Source organism: Centruroides vittatus, unplaced genomic scaffold (assembly GCF_030686945.1).
Source record: "Centruroides vittatus isolate TY-2023 unplaced genomic scaffold, ASM3068694v2 scaffold_712, whole genome shotgun sequence".
In the NCBI taxonomy this organism is placed as follows: Eukaryota; Metazoa; Arthropoda; class Arachnida; order Scorpiones; family Buthidae; genus Centruroides; species Centruroides vittatus.
Genome location: NW_027122715.1, coordinates 638,583 through 658,787, shown reverse-complemented (window position 1 = coordinate 658,787; position 20,205 = coordinate 638,583). Strand labels below are relative to the sequence as shown.

The following is a 20,205-nucleotide window of genomic DNA, read 5'->3' as shown; positions in this document are numbered from 1 at the left end:
TGCCGGATTGTAGGTGATCGGTATATATTTAGGTGGGGAACCATTGAAAGGAGGGGTGTGGGTGGAAAGAAGCCGTAGTGCCTCAAAGTTGTTTTTGCGTGCAATGTTGTGATATCCGTGTTGTTTAGCTATATTCTTGATGTGCCGCATTTCCGAGTTGAAGGCAGCTTGTGAGGAGGAATGCGTGAGTGCCCTTTTGAGTAGCGCCTTAAAGGCTGCCATCTTGTACTGCGGAGGATCACAGGAGAATGCGGGTATATATAGAGGTTAATTAACAAATTGTTAATTAACTTAGTCCAATCATAACTGAAATGTAGTATTATTAAAAAATGAAATTTTGAAAATAAAACTTTTATTATATTCATCTTTACCTTTTAAACTATACAAACTAAAGAACTAAACTGTTAATATTTTACACTTTAAGATAATTTTTTCTGTTCAAAGTAGTAATGTTCACGAGGATTATTGCTGATGATTTCTTCTATATATTTCCCAAAATTAAAGTGTTCAAAGCATTTCATAAATACAGCTCTTTAAAATTCTACCAATTTTTCATTTTAAGAGTTGTAAAAGAAAAAAAAAAGTAAAAATAAACACTTTTTATCTACCTCATATATGTATATAATGATATGATATCATTACCTTAATGTTTACCTGATGAGACATTATCTATTTTTGAGAATAAAACAATTGCTTAAGTTATTATAATGATATTTTTAAATTATTCAATGAAAGAAACTAAAAACGAATAATAATAGTAATAATATAATTAAATGTTCTATTTTTCTATATCAAAGATAAACATTTTTGTTCTATTTTCAGATACTACATTTGAAAACATAAATAAAATTAAGTAAATAAAAGCACACATAACATAACATAACATAAAGTAAATATTTTAAGTTTGCTAATATTTCTTTGTTACAATTCTTAGTACATAATAAAAATCAAAAACTTAATTAAAAAAAAAAACTACTGTAAAAATTTAAATAATCCACTTCCAATAGTTTTCCTTCTTACTTTCATAATTCATCTTAAGTTTCTCCTTAAAGACTTATTTGAAATAGAAAAATAAATAAATTATTTTGCTAAACCTTGAATATTTTAGTTTGCAACAGATAATTTTTTAACAGCTGAGAAATCACATATAATGAAATTATTATATTGAAAAATAATAACATATCTATTTTAAATAATATAAATACACATACAGTAGACCCCCCTATAACACAGGTTCATATAACATGGATTCGTATAATACGGCTAAAAAATTGCCATTGGGTTCGCTAAAAGAGACTCGTATAACATGGTAAAATGTCATCGCCAACTTGTGTTGCAACAGCACTGGTCTAATCTGGACCAATAGCGGATATTGTACAAACCGTTGAGTTTAATTAAACAAGCACTGGACCTACTAAAAAACATTTATTATTCAATGGCCATAAAAAATATATTTTTATTAATGATGTCTCCAAAGTTAAGTTATTTTTCTGCGAAAAATTCACTGATCAGGAAACACGTACCCGCCGTTCGATTAGTTGCTCCGTGACGAAAACAAGCTTAAGCAATGGTGTCATCAAACGGAGCACACTTGGTAAGTAATCCTACAACTTTTTGTTTGTAGCATAGTTTATATGGATTATTCCCAAAAAATTATACGTGATTTGGAAATGTTGAGTCAAACTAGTCTAGAATCGATTAATTTTATGGAAGAAAACCTTTCAAACAACCGTAACCCCTAAACTGCACACGTGCTGGGCTGTGATTGGCTCATGTATTTAAGTGACTCGTACAACACGGATTCATATAACACGGAACGTATCTACCATGTTATAGGGGGGGTCTACTGTACAAGAATTTAAAATTTCTTAATTAACAATGTTCTTATCATTTCCCTTTAATTCATTTAAACATTTTTAAGAGTTTCTTCAAATGACAACACTTAACACTTAAAACACTAAAATTCTTTAAAAAATGTGTTTCTGTATATCTAAGATATTAAATACAAAATTAATCTTCTTTGCAAGAATTTTTAGTATAATTCTTGCATAGAAGATTGATAGAAGAATATACAGTAATAATTTAAGAATGTCAATTAACATTTAATTAATAGAAATAGAATAACTTTAAAAATATTTACAAATTACAATTAAAGATTTATTTGAAAATTTCATAAAACTTTGAAATAAGAAATTTTATAATTTAATGAAGATATAAAGAACACACAACATTTACTCTATTTATTATATCATTAATAATTAATATAATAATTAAAAACACCTATACTATTATGCAATTTATTTACAAATATTTTTATTACATCATAATATAATATAGTTTGACTTTAATTATACTTTAATTATACTCGTAATCCTGCTTTATAATAATTTGCATGTTTTTAGCAGAAAATTAAATGTCATTACTTTCAAAAAGATCTTGTTTTGCTGATAAATCTTCAGCTGCTGCTTCAAAGATAAATTCTGCATCTTTTACTGCTTCTTCAAGTCTACTTAAACAGAACACTTCACCCTAAATAGAAACATTTTAAAAAATTAAAAAGTAAAGTACAGTTTATTATTATATAACAAATTTTAATTTTTTATTTTATAGAATTTTTTAATAATTGAAATTTGTTTTATTATAAATTTCATATAATTATGTATCAAAGTTTACAAAACTATACATTAAAAATATTTAAGCGTTTAACTGCTTAAGTAATAATTATAATTTTAATAAATATAGTCAAACCTTGGATTTCAAACTTAATTCATTCCTAAAAGTTGTTCGAAAATGGAAACAAATTTTCCCATAAGCAACAACATAAATTAATCCATTCCCAACCCCCAAAACAAAACCTTGTTTTTTACCTGTTTAGCTGTATTTCATGCATAAAAATGCCTGTAGAGACAATATAATATTATATATTTTATATTTATTCTATATATATGTATTAAAAGCAGAATGTTTTATCAACACCAGCTAAAACTGAAACTAACACTACAAAGAGGTGCTATGAAAAGAGACACAACTCTGTCTTCATGAAATAGGTATAATAATATTTAATACTTATTAAATGTATATTATATTATATTAATAAATTTTTGTTATTTAATATAACTTAAGCATATTTAAACACAAATTCTTGAATGCCATTTCTTGTGACTTATCAACAGTATTCAAACACTTTCGACTTATTTTCACTACAGAATCATCAAGTTCATTTACATACTGCATTTTTAAAATCTAGATAAAAATGATTTACAATATCTTAGCAACAATTTTGATATATATATTCCATCAATTTAAAATATTAACATATTTCATCTACCTAATAAAATATTTCATAAGTTTTCATGTTTATTAAAACACGTGTCAACAGATTTCATTTGCATTTCTTGCCAGCATTAGAAGGCAATGGACTGACTGATTCTCTGTAGGAAATGTCATATGATGAAATAAGTAATGAGAAACAACATCTTTTGATGAAGTTAATTCATGAAGATGACTAAATATTAAAGAAGGTAGCCAACAACTGTCCTTAAATCACAATACAGCTCAACACATGATTGCAAAATATAGGAACACTGGATATTTGACAAGAAGCCTATAGTATCAACTCAACACTTTAAAACAGTAACATCCACAATAGTCAAGACTATTGAAAATTGAGGAACACAAGCATATAACGTTGAAAGCTATTGCTAATTTCATCTGAGAGGAACATCAGGTGAAGTTGTCTCTAGCAACTATATGTAATCTCTTAACTATACAACTATGTATTTCTCTGAAAAGAAGCTATAAAATATTGGATAGAGTTAACATTCAAAATACAACTGATTTGTGATACAAATATGTTTCACTGTAAATCCACCTAATGATCAGCTGAAATTAATATTTATTGATGTGGTTTCAATCTTCATCTTAGATGAAACAATGGTTATAGTAGAAAAGTACAAAGAAGTTTGCAAACAGTTCCAACCATAAGTGAACAAATGGAACATCACGTTGATTGTTGGTATGAATTCAGTTTCAATTGTTCACTACAAATTAATCCATGGACCAGCAAGATATGTCTTTTAATGAGTTCATTGTTGAATTACCAGAACCTTTTTTCATTAGAGTATGTTTTGGTTTACTAAATACAGGGTTCCTACTCAAATTTTTGTTTTGAATTCCATGAATTTCCCTGACCAACTTTGTACAAATTCCCTGACCCACACATCTCTTATGGTATGGCACATTAACATCATAAAACATCACTTGACTTACTACACACATAAAAAGTTAGAGAAGCAATAGTGTAACAGGTTATTTTTTCTAATTAACAGTTATATGCTTTTTACAATCAATGAATTAGTAAAATTAAAATAAGAAAGACAGAATTACGGTATGTCTACATAAAACTAAAATGTTTTATTAAATAAAAATAATTTATCCTGTTATTAACTCATAACTGTAAAACTTCATGGCTTTGATAAAAAGAAAAAAAAGCCATTAATTATTATTAAATTCTGTATAATCCATGTACAAAAGTATAAATTTATTAAATTTGTCCCTTAATAAATTTTCCAAACTTTATAAAATATTAATAAACTGGGAAAAAAGTTTCAGAAATAAGAAATTGTTTGTTATGCAATCAAAATTATTAAAATGAAAAATGATATTATTAATTCAAATAGTATTATTTAAGTTATTTATCATTTTTGATTTTATCATCATTTTTTTTCCATCAGTTCATTAACACCTGCCCTCAAATTGAAAGTATAAATTGTGAGCTAGAGAGTTAAAATTTTTAACTCTATCAACGTTAGATTATTAAATCTAATACTCTTAATAATATTCTCAAACTTATAATACTGCATAATTAATACAGCAGTTTTAAAATCTAAAAGTATTTTAAAATTTAAAAAAAAACAATTGATATTGTTTTGTGCTATAATTTTCGGAAAATTTTTTGTATGTTTGGGTGAAATTTTGGATCCTAAAAATATTCTGCACCCCCTTTTCATAAGTTGCATTGTACCACAATACTTCTCACTGCCTGCAGACAGCTACACTTGGTCAGCCATATTGTCAACAAACAAAATCAACAAGACAACCAAAAAAACAAATTTCCTGACTTTTTCCAAATACTAATGAAAATGGCAGACTTTCCAAGTGCATAGGAACCCTACAAATAATATTGAATACAGCCCACATCTGATATACATGTATTTGACTGGCCCTTTGCTGCATTTAAGTTTTAAATATACATTCAGTGAATGTCAAAGTTAAGGTTTCACGTAATGTGAACTGTAGATGCATTTTAAATGTCATTTTAATAAATTTAAGTTACTAATTACATATTATTTTGGGGATAAAAATTATATTTATACTTAAAAATAAGCTCACAGCTTTAATAATCTTCACTTGCAAGGAATAAGTGTCTAGTACTCAGTATTATGCTTAAAAGTAAGGTATATCAGTTGGTCTTTGTCATTTAGTATGAATAAAAATGTTTGATTGCATTTGAAAAACATTGACAGACTTATTTAATGCTTGCATTGATATTTAGTTTGTAATGTGTTAAAATGTGAATTTCAATGATAATATCTAATTGCAAATTGTTGGGAAGTGTTTCACAATTGCATGAGATCTAACCAAACATGCTATATATGATATGAATGTCAATTAATGCAGTTTTTATTAATTAATTTGTTTTAAATTCAACTGCAGTGTATATCAAAAAATGGAAATAGCATCTTTCCTGCATATGCATTGAAATATGCTCTCCACGAGGCCCAATTCGGGTTCAGGAGGCACAGGTCCACACATCACGCTGTAGAAAAAGTCCTCAACTACGTTCGGACTGTCAGACAGAATGGTAAGCACACACCCTTATGGTGTCTATAGACTATAAAGGTGCATTCAATCACGCCTGGTGGCTGGCTATCCTGTACAAGCTGGGCAAGGACAACTGCCCACAAAACCTCTATAGTCTCGTCCGGAGTTATCTTACTGACAGGTACGTGTGGGCCACCAATCAGGGTCACACCCTTTACTGCACTTTCATCAACCGGGGCTGCCCCCAGGGCTCTAAATCTGGGCCGCTCCTCTGGACGATCCTGTACGACAGCCTCCTTAAACTTACTGATAGTTCTCAGTCCGAGGGGAGTCCCTATATTCAAGGCTATGCGGACGACACCGTAGTGTTGTTCTCGCATCAAAACCAGGAGGTGCTTCAGAGTTACGCCAACCGGTTCCTGGAAAGAATTGAAAGTTGGAGCACTAATCACAAGTTGATAGTTAACAAAAGAAAAAGTAGCTGCATGGTCTTTCCTAAAGAAAACATCCTTAAGAAGAAACCCACCATCAAGATCGGGGGTTGCAGAATTAAATGTGTGGACACCCTTCAGTATTTGGGGCTCACCCTTGACCCCAAGCTTACCTGGACTGACCATATTCACTGTGTCTATAACAAAGCCGTCAGAGTCAGCAACACCCTCCGCAGCATTGCTCGGAACACCTGGGGGTTAAGCCCAAAAAACAGTGCTCTTATCTACAGGGCAGTAATCAAACCCATACTCACTTATGGAGCCGAAGAATGGGGGTACACCACCCTTAAGGTGCACCATAGGCGTAAGCTTCTTTCGGCCCAGAGGGCCGCCCTGATTGCTATTACTAAGGCATACCATACCACTTCCACCGACGCCCTCTTGGCCATCGCCGGGTTTTTCCCAGTCCATCTCGTGGCCCTGGGGAAATTTATCAAGAAGTCCCTCCTGCTCCTGGAAAAGGACGGGTCCATGCCCACCCAGAGGCAAAACCTCCTCACCAAATTGAAGTCTCTGACTCTTTAGACCACATCAACAGAGATATTACCACGAACGGTATTGACCGTATTAACAGCCCTAAGGATCCACACCCCGCCTGTACCATGGACAGCAACATTTATATCAATCCCGTCACCCCGAAATACGTGGTCAACTTTTATACTGACGGTTCCAAGACTAACACCGAGGTGGGGGCTTCGGTGGTCCTGGTGGACCCGCACAGGACGCTGCACTGGCAAGCGGCCTACAGTCTCAAACCTCATTGTTCCATCGCTCAAGCGAAGTCGTACGCGATCCTACGCGCCCTCCGTTACATCAACGGCAACAGAGATAACTTTAGAAAGGCGACCATCAATATTATCAGTGATAGCCGGACAGCCCTCTACCAACTACAGAAAGAAAACAGAAAACTGCCGATTGTTGAAGAAAGCCTGCAGCTCATTAAGGACATTAACAGCTATTCAAAGCTAAATTTCTACTGGGTTTGGGGGCACTCTGGGGTGCCGGGTAATGATCGGGCTGACTTGGTTGCCAAGAAAGCCAACAACATTGCCAACAGCTACAGCTACGAGGCTATCCCTGTCTCTTGCATCTCGACTTTTATCCAAAAGACTCTCATTGGACTCTGGCAAAAAGATTGGGACTCCAGTACTACGGGGAGGGTGACTCATGACTTCATCCCGAATGTCAACAGCAGACTTAACAACCGACACTTCCTCTCGAGCCATTCCCTCACCCAGCTGCTGTCGGCCCATGGTAACTTCGGTTCCTACCTGCTGAGGTTTCTTGGCAAGGGGGATGGGCTCTGCGGCTGTGGGATGGGGGAGGAAGACGACCCTTACCACCTCATCTTTGCGTGCGTGGATCTTGCAGCCCATCGGAAGCAGCTTCGGGATACGGCACTACTTGAGGGTCTTCATTGGCCCTGTCGTCTCCAAGATTTCATCGATAACAAGAAACTCTTTGTGTGCCTCACAAACTTTGTAAGTAACATTCCCCAGCTGCAACAGACAACCCGCCAAGCCCCCAACAGGTAAATTCCTCCAACAATGACAGACTTTCATCAGTAGGCTCATCCCAGGGGACGTCAGCTCCAAGTTCGGCAGGCCCTTCATCTATGTACATATTGTATTTACGTGTGTTTCTCCTTTTGTGTGTATTCCTAGTTTGTATTCCTAAGCATTGTATTTTGTACTAATATATTGCCTACACTATTTGGTACCTGTACCACCGACGTTCTCGACACAATGTATTTAATATCCTGTTCTCTATTCTGTACTAGCAATTTATGTTAAAATTACTTGGTATCTTACTCTGTATCTTTTTGACATTTTATATACTTCATATTATTTTGTATTGTACTTTGTAACGCGATACTCTGCATTCCATATTTGTTCTGTACTGTTTGTAATGTTTTACTCTGTTCTTAATATCGTGGCACCTATATATTCTGTTTATTTTGGTTGTATCATGTTTATACTATGCTTGTATTATGCTTGTATTATGTACTACTTTTGTAAATAAATGCGATGCCAGACGCCCACTTTTTCCAAACTTTCCTATTCACTTTACATTTCCCTCTTCCCTTACTACACTCTCATCCTCTTCTTGTCCTCTCCTCCATTTTCCCCCCGTGCAATACCTACGAGTAGCATGGGCTTCACCCCCCTTTCCTAACGATGTAACGATGTAACGATATGCATTGAAATGTAATTTAAATAGCAACATCATTGATTAATTATATGACAAAACAAATGAACTGGGTTAATTTGTAATAAAAAACTTCCACAAAAAACCTTTGTATCTCCAGTTAGTCGTTAATAAAAAACGTTACAACATTTTCAATCTTAAACAGATCTCAGGTCTGAATACACAAATGAATTACTAGGGCTAGAGAGATTTTTAGTTTCTGTCAAATTGAAGAATTACAAAGTAGTACCGACATCTTTCCATCAAATACACTTACCCAAAGGAAGTGAAGCACTCCATAAAAAAACTACACACATTATGCTTAAGAAAAGCACTTAGAACAACCAAAAAATGATATACTCAAAACTATAGAAATTGATGGAAATTTTATATCTCATTACATTATTGTATTCGTATATTGGTTGTTCCAATTTTTTAAACTAGTACGTTCTAATTCACATTCTAATTTGTTTGTATACTCAGACCTGAAAAAGATCTGTTTAAAATTGAAAATGTTAGTTAATAAAAAATTTTACAACTGGAAATATAAAAGTGTTTGTGAACATTTTTTATAACATCATTAATAATTTGTTTTGTGACACAAGGTGATCTCGGTGCCACTAACTTCTGAATCAACAGCCTGTTGTTGATTGGTCAGGCCGTCGACTTTCTTTAACATAAGAAGTATAGGAAGTTGACCATCTGTGACCAGCTCTGCAAGTAACTTGTTCAGCAACCAAGTTATCTTATGGCAACTGACAAAAATGAGTTCAAAATTTTGTTCATAAACTGAATTGTTCTAAAAATGAGACATTCAAAACCCAAGGTTTGACTGTATTTGTAAAAAAAACCTATAGTAGACTACAGTAATTCTAACAGATATAAATAAACATCAAACCCAATATACTTTAAAGCAATTGTCCAACTAAAGCCTTATTAATCAGGCTATAGAAATGGCTATAATATTAATAATTTTATAATTTATAATAGTCATGCCAGTCATCTATCTAACTCTTTTTAGGGAAAGTTTTGATTGAAATAACGTGACTTCCGGTTTGCATCTGAACTTCACATATAATTAATTGGGACCTCCTGCCTCTAAGCTTTCTATATCTGGCCTTGACTTCCATATATTTCAAATTGCAACCCAATAATGTAAACAGTTACATTTAAACTGTCCTACACATTTTTTTAAGCATAACAAAATAATTTAATTGGTTATATAAAAGTAAATCTATTAGTTCTATAAATCTATAAAGGTAAATCTAGCAGGTAGGCCCGGCGTTGCTCGGAGCAAAAGTAACAATAGGGAAGATTAAGATTATTATGTTATAGTCAACCTTATCTGTTTTTACAGAATGCAAGAATTGGGACCCCCTGTTTCCAGACTAATTAGAGAATTTTTAGATGGATCTAAAAATATGTTCAATTTCCCACAAAAACGAAAAAACTGCATCTGCGTCTTGCACATCGCTTTCTCTTAACACTTCATTTCCATTCTTGACACTTCCATTGTTGATGGAAGTGTTAAGCCTTAATCCTGTCCCTCTCCCCCATGGGAAGAAATTTTGAAAAATCCCTTCTTAGTGTGCATTCTCATGATGAATCCCAACTGTATACCAAATTTCATCTTTCAACTCCTAACCATTTGGGCTCTGCGCTGATTACTATTATTATCAACTTGTCTTGATTATATATATAGATATATGCAGTGGTGATATTCGAAATATTTAACAAGGGGTTCGCTAGCAGAAAATTTTTCCCTGACAATCACCGACAAATGAAATGGAAGTTTTGGCTAGAAATCAATACAATACCTTTTCTTGCAACCATATATCTAACAATCAGTGGCATATTTAGAACGTAACGAGCCATGGGAGAAGGCCAGGTAACAATAGTATTTTAGAGCTGTCAACCTTTTTTTTTTTTTTTTAATTTTTTTTTCAAGGCAGAGAAATTCTTTACCGCAATATGGCGCTTCTAGGAATAGGCACATGTCATCATCTCTCGAGATATATTATACTTTTTCTTTCACTGTCCATAGCTCGACACGTGTTTCACAGCCATCTTGTATTGTCTCGCGCACGTGGCATTCTGGGATCTCTCTTATGACTGGATCTACTTTCAAGAACACTCTTGAATCGATCGTGATTAAACCTCGATTGAAACAGTCGAGAGAGATCACACCAAGACATACTCCCTGACCTTGCTCACAATCTAGATTGAAATGCTCGGTGAAAACGGGGTATAAGGCCCTAGTTTAGTAGTATTACAAAGTATAATATGTATATTTTAATACAGTCAAACCTGTTTTTATGCGCTCTTTTTATGTGCGATTTTTTAATGCGAATTTTTAATTTATGCGGTTTTTTTTGTGCGATTTTTTATTTGTGCGGTATAGTTGGCGACTAGTCTCGTGCGATTCGTCATGTCTCACGTTGACTTATTATAGCTAAATAAACTTATTATAGCATAAATGCACTTATTATAGTAATATTATTGCATGAATATGCGAAAAATGAAATAATTTACTTTTTAAGTCAACAAAACACCACCTGGACAAAAATATGTAAAACAGACAATAGACCAGACGATTCAGTCAAGTGCTGACATCTGTTGTCAATAAATTCTATTTCGTACGGTTTTGAGTTATTTTCTATGTGAGACTTTTTTTATGCGGTCCCTGTTGACCGCATAAAAAAAAATATTTTTTAATTGTGTTGCGAAAACTATTTTTTACAGCCATTCGTGAAGTTTCGTGCGATTTTTTTTAATGCGTCTTTTTTAATGCGGTCCCTATCCCCCGCATAAAAACAGGTTTGACTGTATATTTTTTTAAAAAAACAAACCCACTGAGAAATGTTCCGTGTGTTTAACAAGGTTCGGGAAACTGAAAATTTTAACAACGGGTTCGGCCGAACCTGTGCGAACCCGCCGAATATCACCACTGGATATATGTGAGGATGTTTGTTTGTTTGTTCACTATGCATACATAGGCCATTCAACCAATTACGCTACAAAATTCAGTAGTTACGTTAACATACTTCTAACTTAGATAATGTCATAAATATCACCGCAAATGTCAATTGAATTTCTATAAATCAATTCATTTTTATTTACATTCAATCTGATGGCTTTACACTTAGCACCATCTATTGGCAAAAACTATAATAAAACAATAAACCAAATATAATTCTTAAAATGGATATAATTTTAAAAAGTATATATTATATTCACTTAGTTATTGTTACAATAATATAGTGCAAACTAGATGCACTGTATCCTTACTGTGACAGGTAGCATATAGCACTTGCCTACGTGGAATCAAAACTGTTACCCTGTGAAAAGTCTATAAGTATTTAATTTTCCACATCTAATGACTTGGATTTTTTCATTTCTGAATGGTACTTTATTAATTCTAATAAGTGCCCTCCAGTAGCCAAGTGGATAAAACCATCGAACACTGGTAGTCAATCGTGGGTTCAGGCATGGCCAACGGACTGGCCACATGGAGTGCTTTGGGTGTTCTTCATGTTAGCAACACCTAAATAGAGACCAGCTTCACAAAAAAGTCTTTCCGGGATGCAGCTCTCTTGGTAGATCACTCACATGCTGTAACTAAATAAACCAAACTAATTCTAATAAGTATATCAAACATTGCGAAGCCTGATATGTATAAAGAAACATAACCAAACGATCACCTTAAATAATCAGGCTATAACTCCACTAATTTGATGATTAATAAATACAAAGTAATTTGCTACTAGAGGTAGATGTCAGGTACTATCTCTTAACTAAATTAATAATTATAATTTTAATAATTTATTAAATAATTTAGAATCATCTGGCAGAAAAAAACTAACCTTATACTTTATTCCTCTACTATACACAATTTAAAGAATTTTTAAAATGCATTAGATCAGTCACTTGATGTGATAAGCCCTTACATAAAATAACCTTTGTAGTTATATAAATCAAATACTATTATATAATATAATAGAAGGATTAGAAATACATGTTGCCTGGGCAAAAATATTTTTGCCCAGGCAACGCTGGGCTTATCTGCTAGTAACTGATAAAAATTATGTGATAAAAAGTACTGTATATTAAGTTTAAATATTTATATATTCTGCATCTATACAAACTTGTTTTTAAAAACAATCATTCAATTTTATATTTTCTATTGTTCAATGAAATTTCTTATAACAACTTACAATGCATTTTGATAACTGCATATTCAAGGATAAAAATTTTTGACATTACAAAAATGTATATTTATATATACAAAATGTGTAATATATATATATTGCATTTTTTATTCTTTAAGTAATCAGAAATAAATTTTCATTTCATCATACTGTTACATTCCTTATATGCAAACTGTTACATCTGCTGGAGCATGACTGATATTTTTGGTGTACTACTTAAAGGAGACAGCTAAATCTAGTAGTGTAATGCTTCTAATGTAGAAGAGCCAGTTTTCTTATTGGATGCCTAACTGTTGGGTGCCTTCAATTTCCTCTGTCTTATCATCATTATCAGATGTGTTTTCAGCTTTGTTACCTGTACTGTCTTCACCAATGTAAAGCATTGCATCAGCTTCAAAATAATTGGACATTTTACATATGACATTCAGTTGGTTCAATAGTTGATGTTCTCAATGAAATTTTCTGATTTGTCAGAAATTATATACATTATGAGATAAAATCTTAGCTTTCTTGAAGTGATCCTCTGTAGTTGTAGAATCTAAGATCCTAAGCTTTCTTGATTATATTATAAGCTCATGAGACATCCACTTTTCTACATTCTGAACCTGTTTCAATTTCTCCTATAAGATATTGAATTAAAAAAACTTTCTACATGTATGTTTCAAATACAAAATTATAGTCATATCTACTGACTGGAGAGAAGTGCTATTTGGTGGAAAAAAACACTAAACTGACATTAGACAATTCAACATGTCCTTTATGCTAGAAAATCCATCTAAAAAGAGCAGAATATTCCTGTTGTAACAATGCATTTCTGCAATGAATGCTTTCAGCAAATCATGGAAAATGCTTGATGTCACTGTCATGGAAAAGTTTCTCCTTTAACTGCTCATGTATGAGATGACAGAACATTAAAAAATAGAACAGTCTCATTGACATTATAAATATTGTATAGTTGATAGCTATTTGTGGTCTCTTTCAATGATGCTTTCAACTCAGAAATTACTTCAATATCGACTGAAATTTCTTTTCCATATAGAGTATTTGTTGTTAAATTGAATCTAGTTTTGAAATTAGTTAAAATCTTGAAATCTTCTATCTCTCTTGCTTTAGCTACTTCTATAGCTTTAGCTGGAGCAATACACCAGAAAAAGAAACAACATGGCCCCAGTACAGAAGAAATGTGATATTTCCATGAACAAAAAAGTAAAAGTTCGGAAGAGATTTGAAGAAGTTAAAAATCAGTTTTGTGAGAGCATTTAGAATTGATTATAATACAGTCTTAGGAATTTCTAGGAAAAGCATAAACTGCTAACAGCTACATGCTTTTTTATATCTAGTTAAAAGTGAAAAACAAAAAACTGTGATTATCTTCAGCTAGAAGATTTGTACAACTGGTTTCAGAAAGAACAGAATTTATGAATCTCCGAGCAATTATCAAGAATGCAATTATTGAGATTTTATTATACGCATAACATTATGATACAAAATAATTTTAATCAGATATCTTTTCATGTAATTTTAAAATAAAGATTTTTTGAAATTATTAAAAGCTATAAGTTAAGGGAGAAAAAACCAATATGAGCTAAATGAAATGATTACAAATATATAACAACATATAGGCTATTAAACAATTCATCAAATTAATCATACCTTTATTTATAATGAATTATATTAATTATATTATTTAATTGAAGTTTAAAAAATAACAAAAAGTTATGAACAAACCACAAAATCTGGCTGAGTTAAAAGACCATCTTCTCTAAGCATTCGTTTATCTTCATTTAATCTTAAATGTATTCTGTCCAATGTTTCTGTATTTTGGTCATAAAGACGAACTTCATGCCCATGATATGCAAGTTCTCCTAAATTCAAAATACTTTTAATGTTTATGACATGAAAATTTTAAATAAATATTTTAGACTGATTATTTTATCTAATTTTTAGAGAAATTAGAAATTATGCTAAAAATATCAATATAACTTTTAAAATATTAAGTTTTTTTTTACTTCAAATTTATACATACTATTTGTATTATAGAATTATAACTTATGATTAAATTATAAAAATTTACTGTACTCAAAATATTTTTTAGTTCACTTTTATATTCTTTTTAATATTGTCTGGTTTATTAATTCAATCAGATTCCTCACTGATAGGGCCGGTTTTGGTAGGTATGCAGTGTGTGCATGGACGCATGTGGCCGATAGTGCACTAAAAAAATATAATTTTTCATACTGTAAATATAATAATCAACAGACTCCTGCCGGTCATTATCTAACTCCTTTCAGGGCAGAACTTTTTGAATTATGTATAGTTAAACAGGACATCCTACCCCTAAGCTTTCTATGTTTGGTCTTGATTTTCATGTATCTAACTCTGTTCTCGAGATTAAAGACAGACACAACGGACAACAGTGGGCAATTATAGGTCTACAATTTTCTCAAATTGCAGCCAGATTTAAATAAACAAAGAGATGTGCACCAACATTATTAATTTAAATATTCATAAGTAAATAAATTTTTATATAGGCTACACATACCTATGTATTATATTTATAACTAAATAAGAAAAATTTTATTAAATTAATTTCATTTTAATTTGCAACTTCTATTTTATGGCAGTGCAGAAATATAACTTTGAACAAAGACTCATTATCTACGGGAAGTCTTGATTTGAATAAAATTAAAATAAATATACATCAAATATCTTTATGGATTTTTTTTACCCCTCTCAACATACTAGTAAGCTCTCATGCATTGGCTTAGATTTTGAATTTACTTGTGATCAGCATTGATAGGGGTGGTCAAATATCTCTGGCATGCAGGTAGCTAACAGTCCAAAACCAGCCCTGCACACTGATATGTCATTTTCATGCAGTCAGAGAATGGTAGCAATTTACTTTTTATTGTCATTTGTCCAAGTGCTCATTTTATAACAATGTTGCTAAATTAGGTGATCTACTTGAGAACAGAAATGGCAATAACAAATAATCAGTGCTTATTTTTTAACTCTTCACTCTGTGGGCACTAAGAATGATTCTGTAATAACCATCTTGGGTTCAGCAGATGGAGTCAGGGCCCAACATATCCAGAACAACTGCCTATGAAAAATTTTTACTTTCTTATTCAGATTTAATCCTGATCATCCAGTGCAACAGGATAATGCCTTTACTGCCCTTGCATCTAGCTGACAAGTAATATACTATAATAGCATAGCTACAACAATAAGATAAAAAGTTGAGTCCCATAATGTTACAAGCATGAATTTGTTTGACATTATTTTGGACTCAAAAAATCCAAAATTCAATTACTTTTTAACTCTTTTAAGCTTTGAAAATTTCTTCTTTCTAAGTGCCTGGAGACTAAATTGTTTTTGTCTCTCAGGCTACATGGGGAGCTTTTATAGCAAAAGCAGTCAAACAACTTTTCCATTGGTTATTTAATTTTGAACAAATTAAATCAACCAAAATTGGCTTAGTGTTTAAAGAGTTAAAGTTTTTGAAAAGTTTAATGGCATATTCCCATTGAAAAATAGCACTGAATAAAACTATTAAGTTATTTAAATTTTAATAAATTTAAAATACTTGGTAAGCTTCTACATTCATGGAACACCAAGGATGTAAACCACACGTACCTGAACCAATTACCGGTGTTGGAAAAAATGAAAAAATACATCTGAGAGAGAACTTCCAAAGTTCGAAAATGTTAATAACATATTTTTTCGTTTTTTCCAACACCGGTAATTGATTCAGATACGTGTGGTTTAAATTTAAAATGTTATAGGCCTAATCAGTACAAAAACTAGGCAGGTATAATGGGTGCACAGGCACAGTGCAGTGCCCATGACAAAAGGGACCTGAAATGGAATATCAAAAAATCATTAGTATTAATTTTCTTTTCAAATTTTAATTTTTGATGTGATTGGGCCATTTTCCTAAAGGTTTCAGTTAAAGTTAAAAATTAACTTACCATTTCATTTGTATTTGCTTTTTTTTAATATTTATTTTCCAAAACTGGAGGACCAAAACTAAAATCTTGCACATGCCACATGAAAAGCTGGTTATAGCATGGGCCCTAATAATTAGCCTTGCTACAGCTCAATTAATAATCTGCAGTTTGTTTGGCCCTAATAATTAACAATCTAAATCACACATCTAGCAGTGAGAAATAGTTAATTAATTTATTTAATCATCTTATTCTTGCTGAGAAATGTTTATTTCCATGCTTTAATTGAATTAAACTAAATTACAGTACAATCTTAGTGATCAAGCCATTACCAGTTTGACATGTCCAGTAATCTAACACTGGTCAACTCTTAGATATTACCAGCATTGTTGCCAAGTTGTAGAGAAGCTTCTCATTAGTTCAAATCCCAGTTCACAATAAATTTGAATACTTTCCCCACTAAACATATTGAGCACGAAGTTGAACACTCAAGCTTTGGCTTGATATTAAAGATTGTTACATTCATCATCTTAGCTGTAGGCCTATGCATACTACTAAATTTTCCATGGTTGCTTCAATTTTCCACTAAATTTAGTGGGAATCCACTAACTTGACAACATGATTACCAGCAATTAGTTTTGATCAATAGTCCAACATGTGTTTTGTTGTATCATTAACAGTTAACTCTGTACTGTTAAATTTGTTTATCTACTACTAAATTCACTTCCAATATTCTGGCAATTTCCTCAATCCAACATTTTTCTGGCCCCTTACATGTCAGAATACCAAGATTTTACTGTATCCTTTGTTAGAGAAATTTCCTTCTATCATACTCTGAAATTTCTACTTTCTGTTAGAATATGCTAAAAACAGAAATTAATCTGACTATTCATTAGTATAAAAGATTTTAATTTATTATAAGTCTTTTTTGTAAATTATTAAATCATAAAACTTATGAAAATAACTGATTATGATTTAAATTTCATAAATATAGATTGCCATTTTACATTTTTTCACGTTATCTTGTTTATAACTCGTTTACTAAATTTAACTAGGGCATTAGAGCATTTTTACATTATGTAGGCTAAGCATAATGTAAAAATGCATTCTTAAGGATCAGCTTCATTAATAATATATGAAGCCGATCCTTAAGAAACTTATTCTGCTTTATTATTAGAATAAAGCAGAATAGCTTGTTATGTTTTGAGGTATGAAACTGATATTAATTCTTATTTCATAATTTGCTAATTGATCAAGAAACTATTTAATTTCTTATGCTAATTATTTTCTCATTTTTAACAAAAATTTTTTATTTTCTAAGTTTAGTGAACAGCTTTAACTATAAGCATTCAAAATATGTTTTATATTTTAAATATATAACATATGTTTTATACACAATCTGATAAATAAGATATTGAATATTTATTTATTAAAAGCTCGTTATTATTTATAATTTTTCTAAAATATTAATTAATATTGCATCTCATCGTTTAACAAGTATGGTATAAAATACTATATACCACATACAGATTATTTTATTGTTATACTAATCTCAAAATTTTAGATTAAAAATTAATCAATAACATTAAATTATAATTTTTATCACGATATATAATCAAATCATATATGATATAGATATTGTTCTTTAGTTATTTATTGTATTGTATCCAACTGTTAGAAAAATTTGTTTACAGTATAAAAGAATAAAAACCTTTCATTTTTACTAAGAATATAAAGATAAATTTAATTAAAAAAAAGCTTTTAAATGAAAATTATTAGTGATTATTATTCTCATTTGTTATTTTATTTCTCAAATGCTACAACAGTTATTGAATTTTATAAATGTAAATGTAAAACCTTCCTCAGAATATGAAACATGAGAAACATGAAATTTAAATCTATTTTTAAAGAAAAAAATAATTATAAATACACGCAACGTCGCATAGAAAACAAATTGAAGTCCAGGGAACAAAACTGATCTCGTTGTGCTAATTTTTAAAATGAAAATGCATACTTAATGCAATTAATATACGGAAACAATACATATGTGTTTTGTATTTGTTCGTATTGTACATTTATTTGTTTATTTATGTATATGTATATTGCTATTCTCAATTACATGATATTAAAAATCTGTACACGCCTACGCTTTAGCATTTGGAATAACAGTTTTTGTAAATATTGGAAGCACGTTATAATTTAAAATAAAATGAAATCGACATTATCGTCGATTTCATTTTATTTTAAATTATAAAACGTGTTTCCCTTTATGTAAGAATAATAAATCGTTTTCATAGTATTTACACCAACCTGTAATTTTGATTCCTAGAGTTCCTATTCCAATAACGGCCACTCGCACCATAATAACTGATAATCAGAAAGCAACGCTTTCCGAATACATACTACAAGCGTAAACTTTAAAAAACACCTATATATTATGGCAAACAATACGAACACTAATCGAAAACAATGACGTAAAATACGTCACACCAATAACAATCGGATAATTTTCGATTTAATTTCGTTAGCCAATGACTGAGCAACATTCTATGTATCAACAATTTTATCTGTAATAAAATATAAATTTCGTGTTACTTGCTATTTTATCAAAATCCTAAAAATCTTCGCTGTAACGTTAATCGAGCGAATGACATCACTGCATGACGTCACTGAAAATAGCACAAGGTCGCCGAGTAAAAGAAGCTTGTTATGAGAAATTCGCGCGTGATCGTTTTGCATCATAAGTTTCGATTCAAAGTAGTCAAGTAAAAATGCCTAATATATTTTCATCATGCATTTTCTAGTATATTCCGGATCATTTACGACGATTTCCCAATAGTTTATCTGTAAATAATCTAATTAAAAATTCGATATAAATTGTTACATACGTGTTAGTTCATTATTAGATACTGAATAACCCGAAAAAAATCGAAAACAGTTTTAAAAGAGGACAAAAAAGTAATAAAATGTTTTCCGATATTATGGTAAAACTTTCCATCAACAAATTCACGTTCTTATAGAAATATGCCTAAATCTTTTGTTATATGACTTATTTCGGTATAGTTCACCTGGTCTAAAAAAAAGAATAGACTAAACTCATAGAAAAAAAAATAGACTATTAATTAAGGCTATGAAGTTATTTACTTTATGAAGATTATTTCATAAATCTTGAAATGACGTTATGTAAAGCGCTGAAACATTAACTTTTACATTGAATTTATAATAAACAAAATAATAATAATATAAACAAATTTTTAATTATATGTAAAAAATTTTAAATATTTTTCAAAATAAACTAAATTGACAATTATAAATTCTATAATTTGGACATATTTACAGTTGCTTAGCTAGGGATGAGCGGAGGGGCGATCCACCCCGGGCGGCATTTTTGGCAGTTGCGAAAGTTTTTCCAAATTAAAACTGATTATGAATTATCTTAGATCCAGAATGAGTGATTTACTATTAAAGAATCTTTTTATATTATCTATAGAACATCAAATAACAAACGATTTTGATAGTATCATAACAATAGATAACAATAGATTTTGA

The 20,205-nt window shown here is 31.1% G+C and overlaps 1 protein-coding gene across 1 annotated transcript in view; it reads right to left on the bottom strand.

Annotated features, from left to right (window-relative positions):
* LOC136989621 (3-hydroxybutyryl-CoA dehydrogenase-like) overlaps positions 1-19,276 on the bottom strand; it is a 34,180-nt gene extending 14,904 nt beyond the window's left edge. Inside the window, exons 1-3 of the mRNA XM_067287844.1 lie at positions 18,967-19,276; positions 14,438-14,574; positions 2,424-2,529 (exon numbers count right to left, since the gene is read on the bottom strand). Coding sequence (XP_067143945.1) covers positions 2,424-2,529; positions 14,438-14,574; positions 18,967-19,018 — 295 coding nt within the window. The 5' untranslated portion in view covers positions 19,019-19,276. The remainder of the gene's footprint in view (positions 1-2,423; positions 2,530-14,437; positions 14,575-18,966) is intronic.
* Positions 19,277-20,205: the final 929 nt, after the last annotated feature.